This window comes from Moschus berezovskii, chromosome 28 (assembly GCF_049115385.1).
Source record: "Moschus berezovskii isolate FMDL1 chromosome 28, NW_MosBer_1.0, whole genome shotgun sequence".
Classification (NCBI taxonomy): Eukaryota; Metazoa; Chordata; class Mammalia; order Artiodactyla; family Moschidae; genus Moschus; species Moschus berezovskii.
This window is the reverse complement of record NC_142487.1, coordinates 10792120-10800923: the sequence shown is the minus strand read 5'-3', so window position 1 is coordinate 10800923 and position 8804 is coordinate 10792120. Positions and strand designations below refer to the sequence as shown.

At 46.8% G+C, this 8804-nt stretch overlaps 1 protein-coding gene across 2 annotated transcripts in view; it reads right to left on the bottom strand.

Moving 5' to 3' along the window:
- Positions 1–339: 339 nt before the first annotated feature.
- VAPA (VAMP associated protein A) overlaps positions 340–8804 on the bottom strand; it is a 36224-nt gene continuing 27759 nt past the window's right edge. Inside the window, exons 5-7 of one of the 2 annotated variants that reach the window (XM_055417213.2) lie at positions 6904–7038; positions 2906–3079; positions 340–1099 (exon numbers count right to left, since the gene is read on the bottom strand). In XM_055417213.2, the coding sequence (XP_055273188.1) occupies positions 941–1099; positions 2906–3079; positions 6904–7038 (468 nt within the window). In that variant the 3' untranslated portion in view covers positions 340–940. The remainder of the gene's footprint in view (positions 1100–2905; positions 3080–6903; positions 7039–8804) is intronic. The other variant, XM_055417212.2, reaches the window with a different exon arrangement.

Genomic DNA, 8804 nt, shown 5'->3' with positions numbered 1-8804 from the left:
GACAGACACTCAAAGAACCTAAGAACAAGAAAAATTAAACAGAATCGCGCCACAGGGCAGACACGTAAACTGACTGACATTAGAGCACTTTTTTTAATTCTCATGATATTTGCTTATTTTGTATTATCTTGAAGACAAACGGATTATGACCTTCCAAAATACCAAAAGTGTCCTGAAATCTTATCAATTCCTTTCCTTAAAGGAATGAGGCCTTTGAACCACAAACACCATGACACCTGCAAGGGTTTCCATGAGATAAGTCATGCGTTTCATACCCCAGATCACCACACAGCGCGCTCCCTGGCACCCGCCTCAGGACACGACAGACACAACAAGCTATTGAGCAAGAATCTGTTAACAGTTTTATTATTTCTGTGTTAAATACCATGGGACAGGATTGGAAGGATGAAAAACTCAGTCAACAACTGCCTCAACAAGGGATAAGAAAAATTCTGCCATGATATTAGCAAAGGTGAAGGAGAAAATTTACACTGTACGAGGCACCATTTCCCCACAGAATACCTCTTGGCATTTCCTGAATGAGTGGGATTAGCAATCTAAATAAATCATATTTCAAGAGGTAACAGCAACAGATAAAATTTAAAGGGATTATTAAAATAACATTTACAAGACTCTGAACAATTCTTGAACTCTTATTAAAACCACAAAGAAAGAACAATTCTTTATTTATGAATTTCATAAAGGACTGAATGTGCAATGACACCTGCTAGGGACGGTCTGGTGACGGCGGCGCTGTCCGGAGCCCAGCACTCTGCTCTTACGTGTTTCTTTCTAACCGTGAGACCGTTACGGGCGAGGCCTACATGACGCTGCACACACAAAGCATGGTCGCCGTGGGCCACACTACCAGTGAGATGGCAGGTAAACGAATCTTTTCTGGTCAAGAGGAAAAAAGAAATGGCACTCTGCATGCTTCACTCTACAAGATGAATTTCCCTAGAAAGAATCCAATGAAAATGGCTGCAATGACAACAAGAAGTGAAGGAAGAGGACTGGTGACGTTCTCTCTGAAGGACACAGCTGAGGTGGATCCAGGTTTATCCGAATGTGCTACCTTCCTGAGCCGTAAGCCTTCATCCTAGGAAAAAACACAGGCACGAAAAGAGGTTTCAAAAACAAATGTGCATCAGACCACAAGCTACAAATCCACAGACAGAGAACAGAGCCATACGCTGGTGACCCAGGGGGCCCACAGTGTCCTCACAATGGGCCCTTCAGCCACAGACGACCAGAAACAGGTCAGTGCTAGTCAGAGTTTGGCTTACAAACACGGGGCAAGCCAGCCCCACACAGGAAGAGCTGGGACCCTGCGGGACTGGGGGAGAGAGGGGGTGTGAGTAAAGGGCTGGCACCCGGCCTGGACCACGGAGGAGACACGGGACCCTGTTTATTGAGAAAGGAGGGACACAACAGAGCGGGAGAGCTGCTCGCAGGACCCGCCCCCAAGGCTCATGCCTGGACTGGAGAGCACTTTTCTGCAAGGTGATCTCCACTTCCAGACCAGAGCGGCCGCTCCATCCTGACTGATGCTGTCTCACACAGCAGTCAATCTGGGACTCTAGAGGACAAGGTTCTCAGTAACACGACAGCAGCCACTCAAGGGAGGCGGCTCTTACGACACTTCACCAGCTGCAGAATGGCCCTGGAAAACACCCACACCTGCACGCCGAGGCAGCCAGCTTCACCTGGCCTACCACCCTGACCAGAGAGGGGGCAACCCTTCACCTCCTCAGCACAAGCTGGTCTCACGTCTCGCACTGCCTCCCCTCGTGCGTTCACCAGGAACACCACAGGCACTCGATGTCATGCTGTCTACCTGCATGACTGGCTGCTCGGAGGGGGTGTGGGTTTGGGTCTTGTTCTTGTTAGTCCTATGTGGACAACACAATGACTCTCGGTACCAGAGAGAACTTTAAAAGGCACTCCAGATGACTGCCTCCCTGGTCTGGGGTGTGGCCCAGACATGAGTTAAGAGCTCACAGCAGACTCCTATGAATAGGCTGGATGAGGAAGCGGGGGTGGGGAGGTGAAGGGCAGTGGGGAGATCCTGGCCAGGAAGGCTGCCGCAAGGACAGCCCTGATGCGAGCTGTTAAAGGGCCAGAGGTCAACTCAGTGCACCAGCGGTCTTCAAAGTTCTTTTATCTTTTAAAAAGCAGGATGCTACTTCAAACAGCATCTTCTAGAGAACATCACTCAATTCCATCACCTGTCTCCTAGCCTGGTCAGCCTGGCAGTTCCTGGCATTCAGGCCTCAGCTCTCTGAACACCTGGGCTCAGCATGCCGGGGAGCACACCGTCCACCAAACACAGAACTGAGGTCACGGAAGGTAAAAGAAAAGTGCAAACAGCAGCCCCCTTAAAACTGCACAGGGCTGTGTGTGGTTGTGAAACAGAGACCATCTCTCCACCCTCCAGGTCGGTGCTCGGGGCAGGGGCTCGGAGAGGGAGAAACAGCCAGAAAAACCATCTCCGCACAGGTCAAGCCACCTCACAGGAGCCTTCAATGGGAGCCATGCACGAAATTTAAAATTTTCTAAGCCCATTAAAAAGGTACCAAAATTGATAAAATTAGCTTTAATAATGTATCTTTTACTGAATGCAACAGAATCCAGTGTTATTCCAACAGTACAAAACGGGGGTCTTTCTTGCACTATGTGACTCATAGCGTCTCTTCATTCCAACTCAGCACACCCAAGTGCCCCGCCCTGGGCGACGGGGACCCCTCGCGGGGACGGCACTGCTGCCGCAACCAACAAGACGAGGCCCGGCACACGGAGGCTGCACCACGAGAGAGGAAGCGGAAAGGCCCCGCCGGCCCCCAGCGCGCGGGCCAGCTGCTGGCGGGGCCACGGCCGCCACTGGCAGGACCACGCGCGCACTCACCCGCAGGTGCCGGTTCTCTTCCGACAGCTTCATCATCTCCCCCTGCAGCCGCCTGCACTCCTCCATGAGCTTCCTCGTCTCGGTGTCATTGAGGGAAACACTGTGCGGCTTTGGCACGGGCCCGTCCTGCTTCGCAGCGTTCAAGGGAACGGCTTTGCTGGGTTCCATGTCATTCTGTATCACAAACATAGCAGGCAGGGAGTTTGTCAACGGACAACTCTCCTTACAGGTCTGAAACAAAACTTTATATTCCACATCCTTGTCCAAGAAATTATTTACACAGAAAGTTCTGACAGGTTTCAATTTCAATATTAAAGTTTTTTAAATGTCCAACACCTGGCCCCCTGTGACCAGCTCCACAGGACAACAGTGAGCCTGAGTGGTCACCGAGGTCTGAACACGTGGTTCCCTGCTCTGCGTCCACCTCCCACCCCAGAGCAGCTCGCATGCAGCTCGCATCATCCTCCAAGATTCTTCCCTACAACACCTCAAAGTCTGGGAGAGCAAGAGTCACTTGTTGGTGTGCTCACCCCTAAACCCAGCACCCCAGCCAGTGGTCACTCAACAAGGACACTGAGGGACGCCTGCCTGGATCCACACACAAAGTTCACCGTCAGTGCTGATTCTGCAGCCTGAGTGAGAAGCCAGAGGGCAGGGAGATGCGGTCGCAACCAAATGAAATCAGACCACCTAAGAGAACTGCGTGAGAGAAAACCCAAGTTCTGTTCACAGAAAAAGTCACTGGAGGATCTGGAGCCTGAAGGGGAGATAATGAGCACAAACATGTGTCATGGGGAAAAAGCAGGCAAGGAGTCCGCCTGACAACTGCGCTCAAACATGAGTGATCCCCGCATTTATGAAACAACACTCCCAGCTGTAAGTCATGAGATTCAGTACAGAGCCAAAGTGGTGCTCTGGCACTTTAAATTACAAGCCCCACGTCTTAAGTCCAGCCAGCACTAACCCACGTGACCTGGCGGCCCCCCTCAGGTGCCCTGAGCCTCAACTGGACACCTGTCCACCCAAACCTCCTCTCCACCTTCAAGCACCCCAATAGGACTAGCACAGCAAGTCTTACCTTCGATTAAAATTCTACTAGCTAAAAATTTAACTTTTCAGATAGCAAGGTATAATCTGCTTTATTCAGATATAGAATTCTACCAAAAACATTTTCAAAATCAACTTTATGGCAGGTTCCACAGTACTCACCAGAGGATTTAATTACAGTCAACACCTGCCACAGCATCCCAGTTCTGGAATTCACACTGAGTACAAATGGGGACAAGACGGACTTCCTATGAAGGGGTTGCGCTCTGATTGTTATGTCTGCTGCTGCTGCTAGATCCATGTAAAAATGAACACCACTGATTATACTGAGAGGTCCCAGTCAACACTCAGATCCCCATCTCTCTCCGAAGCATCCCTGCCAGGCCGGGTGCAAGCAGCTTGCTTCATGATCCTCTCTGCTTCCGTGCGAACCTTCTTCCCCCCTCTCTCCCTTCCCAGCCAAGCCCCTCAGGTCTGCTAAAAATCCCGTTTCAGATGCTGGTACCCTCCACCAATAGCTTCTCTCTTCCTTTCCTTCATAGTCACTAAAGCTCACTTCAAAATGGCTTCCCAAGTGACTTCTCACTTTCTACCTAGAAGCAGCCCAGCATCTGGGAACCAGGATGGCATGCAGCCTTCCTTCCTCCATAAAGACAAACAGTCCACAATACCACAACTCAGCACTCTTCCGGTTTGGGGAAAGAGTATCACCCTCATGCCAGAAAGCTGACTAAAAAATTAAGAGGAGATATAAAAGGTCAACCAAGCAAAGACAAAACTAGAACAAGGACTCATCAAATTCTTCCCAAATGGCTTTTTATTTTTGAACAAATTTTTGAAATTCTAGAAAATTGAGAATATGAGAGGAAATTACCTCCCATTCTCTCATCAATTCAACATAACTATTATTCCTATATTATCTTCCAATATTCTTTCATATGCACATTTTTTAAACTCAGTATACATGTAACTTTTAAATCTTTATTCATTTATACGTACATCTTTTAAGTGTCATTCTAAATGACATGATGTCACTAAATACTATTCTGTGCCTTACCAAAGTTACTTAAACATTTCACTCTTATTAACATCTGATGGGAAGCTCCCACTCTGGGATTTTAAATACCACATCAACTGACAGCATCTCACAGTGACAGAATTATATCTTTTTATTGAAAATTTTCCTTAATGTAGTTATATTGCCTTTGTAAGGAAAAGGAAAAGAAATGTCATAACCAATCTGTGGAGCATACACATTAAGACTAGAATGCACAGGATAACAGTGAGGCCTGAACACTTGTCAGAAGTGAGCCCAACAGGTCATGAGACAGTCACACTAAGTGCACACACACCCTGTGCTCACAATTATTCAGGTCCCTGCAAACCAGTCAGCACACACAGCAGGGGCAAGGAAATCCAATTTACTGATTAACTATTTTATAGTGGAAGCATACAGAACCTAACTTGGGGTGACTAAAGAAGAGTTGAGCAGGGGGCGTCACTGGTGCGGGACAAGCTGGAGACACTAACGCTGCTGGGACCTAACCACAGGCTCCACTGCATGGTCCCTCCTCGAGAGTTGCTTCAGGCGCTCCCCAAAGAGGAGACGGGTTCTTCTGAGAGCCATGGACGCCAACCAGAGGCATTCAACAAGCTGTGACTCCGAGCAGTCGGGCAGCAGTGCCGCTGCACACATCTAATGCTGCAACTCGGAAGAGACTCGGCAGCCTCGGCCATGGCACCACTGAGAGCTGCCTGCTGCCCTGCGTCACGTGACTCAGCCCATCAGCAGCAAGCCCCTGCACCAGGAGAGGAGCTTACTGCTGTACTGTTCAGAAAGCGCCTTCAGAATTTCAGTTCCAATGCTCTGAATTATTCCCTTTAGGGATAATTAGAAAAAGTGAGGGCTTAGGGGCTGCCAGAAAAGGAATGGTGGGAGAAAAGGCAAATTTGGTTTCTGCACTGAATCCCTGGGATGGACAGAGGAGGGAAAGCACACACACCTGGGCAACACTCGTGGCTCCTGGGGGGTCCAGGGCATGTGCAGGGGGTGAAGGGCAAAGCCCAGAGCTGCGGCAGGAAACCGCAGGAGGCTCAAGTAAGACCTCAGCTGAGAGGAGGCGGTGTCTGAATATAAAGTTACCGAAGTAGCAATACATCTGCAGTCTAAACTAAAATCACAAAACTGTTAGAAGTATTAGGTCTTTAGAAAAAGGAGTAGGTTTTTGAAGCCTTAGTGTCCGTGTTCTCTGAAAGCTGGAGCTCCCCAGAAGCAGGAAATGTAAGAGAGAGGCAGCCTACAGTACCCGGGACATCCCCAGGAAGTCAAGGTCATCGATAGCTGTGCCAGCGTCGTGCTCCAGTGGATGTCAGGTGCACACAAGCATATACACAGGTGCACACGCGGAGACACTAATAAACTCCACTGTGACCTCAGATCTGCAGGGCTCCTGCCACCACTCTCCTACCCCCAGCAGCTCCGACAGTTAAAGACAGTGACCATCAGCTGCATGGGACAGATGATGTAAGGCAGAAATCTCACTGATCTTTCTTATGTATAAGCAGAAACACCTACCTGGAAAGTGACATCCACCAGCTCCTCCCCCTTGACTGACACCTGCTGCCCCTGTCATATTTTTCCCAGAGGATGCTCCCCAAACCTCAGCGACAATGATAAAGCACGCCCATTTCATAATAATGCTCCCATTTACACTGTTCTGCTCACGACCGTGATGTTACGAGTGTTCTGTTTGCTGTTTAAAAGGATGAATTTGTATGCGTGGTTTTTAAGTGACTGTGGTTCCGCTGTCATTTTAAAAGCAGGTGAAATTTTCAGTTCCAGTTACTGCACATAAAACACTCACAATAAACACCTCGCACGTGCAGTGACTATGTCACCGTGATCAGTGACACTGGCAGACTCGGCTATCTGTCAGCTCCCTGAAACAAACCTTCTGCTTCTCCTGTTTGAACACACTGAAGGCCCTGGGCTCATTCTTCGCACTGTAAGTGGTAGGTGCTGTGCCTGTGCTGTTGATGCTGCTCAGCGGAGCGACGGCCACGGCGGGCCCTGGTGGAGCGAGACCCTGAGGTGCGGGGGAAACACAGTCTCAGCTCTGACCGCTCCTGCGAGGGACTGAGGATGACTAACATAGAGATCATTAGGCTCTCAACATTCAACTTATTCTCTAAAGATGTGTCACAAGTAAGAAATAGGAATAAATAATAGTTATGTTAAAGCAAAAATTACCTTTTTGAAGTTTCTCTATGAATTAGCTACAATCAACTTGCATTACGTTCACTAAACTAAATGTATAAACCTTATTAACCTTAGGCCAGCCTCACATTGTCCTAGGATGAGGACCTTCTACCTGCGTGGCTCCTAATTTTTGTTACCAATGAATACTTGTCAATACCTGAAGAACAAGCACTTCCGTTTTCTTACCTTTGAAAACACTCAACTTGAATAATGTTTAAATTAAATGTATTTTTTCAAGGGTTCAAAAATTGCAATAATTTATACACTTCTGTATTCAGCACAGACACCCCTCCCCCAAACACAAACATGCACGCGCACACACCTACCTCCCACGATCAAGACACAAAGACACACTGAACATTCTAGCACACCATTGTATCTCCACAGTTCTCTATCTTCTCAAATTCCTTTAACACACATAAAGATAATACCATACAAAAAGGTTGTAGCAGACTCAAATAAATACTTACTGATATCCAGGTCACTATACATAACTATGATAAGACAACTCCATCTTACTTGATAATGCACTGTTGGCAATCTGTTCTTTATCTCAAAAGAAAATAATGTACACTTAATCATAAAAAATCTTTATACACGGGACCCCTGAGGTTCCCTTTCTTGACTGCCCTTCACTCATTATGATAAGTATTTTTTCCTTGAAAATAACATTATATCATAAAGCAAATGTCATTAACAGATGTTAAATGGAGGGCTTATAAATGAAATGTAACACTTTTTTAAAATTTGGAAAATGTCAAGTAGAGTTGGTGGCCTAAAAAAAAAAAAATCAAAAATTTTATTTCAACAGAATTGAGTAAGTGATCAAATATCATTACTAACAAGTTAATTTGAAACCACACTCATCCTAAAAAAACCACAAACACTAACCGGACATCAGATTTCATAATACAGAGATAATCATAACTAATAAGAGTTAATAGCTCAGAGAACTGTACTTGCCATGAACTTACTAAAACGCACCAACGACATGCTCAGAGCCCTGAGGGCCACAAGTCTTAGTGCCTAAAAACAGAACTGTCCAGGAAGTGTTAGTAACAGTACCTCTTTTTATTCTAAAATAAAAGGTTTCTTGGACTCCTAGGCCGTTCTATGTATGATCCAAATCAGAGACCTATTTCCCAAAAAGAAGCCCATATTCTAATGATGGTTCAAATACATTATGACTGTTTCATCACAAAATTGACTTCCTTAAACGATAAACAAACAAACAAAAAAAAACATGGACTCAACCACTATACTAGCACCTTTCCTACAAGATAACCAAAAACTTCATTTTCTTAGGTATATATATGGCATCAAGGTTCTAAAAACCCTAAGGAAATCAACAAGATACTAACACACTCGTTTCCAACTGTCTTTAGGAACAGTGAATGCCAAGAACTAACAGCACACTAGAAAGACACGGATCCTCAAACAGGGTGCCTGACCCAACATGCTGAACTGACCGGCTGCTTCTCTGGGGTGGTGTGGGGGCTGCGGGCAGGGCTGAGAATGGGATGGGGTACCAAACGTTAAGAAACACTGAGGCAACGTCACAACGCCGAGACTTGCTGCCACACCAACTCTGAG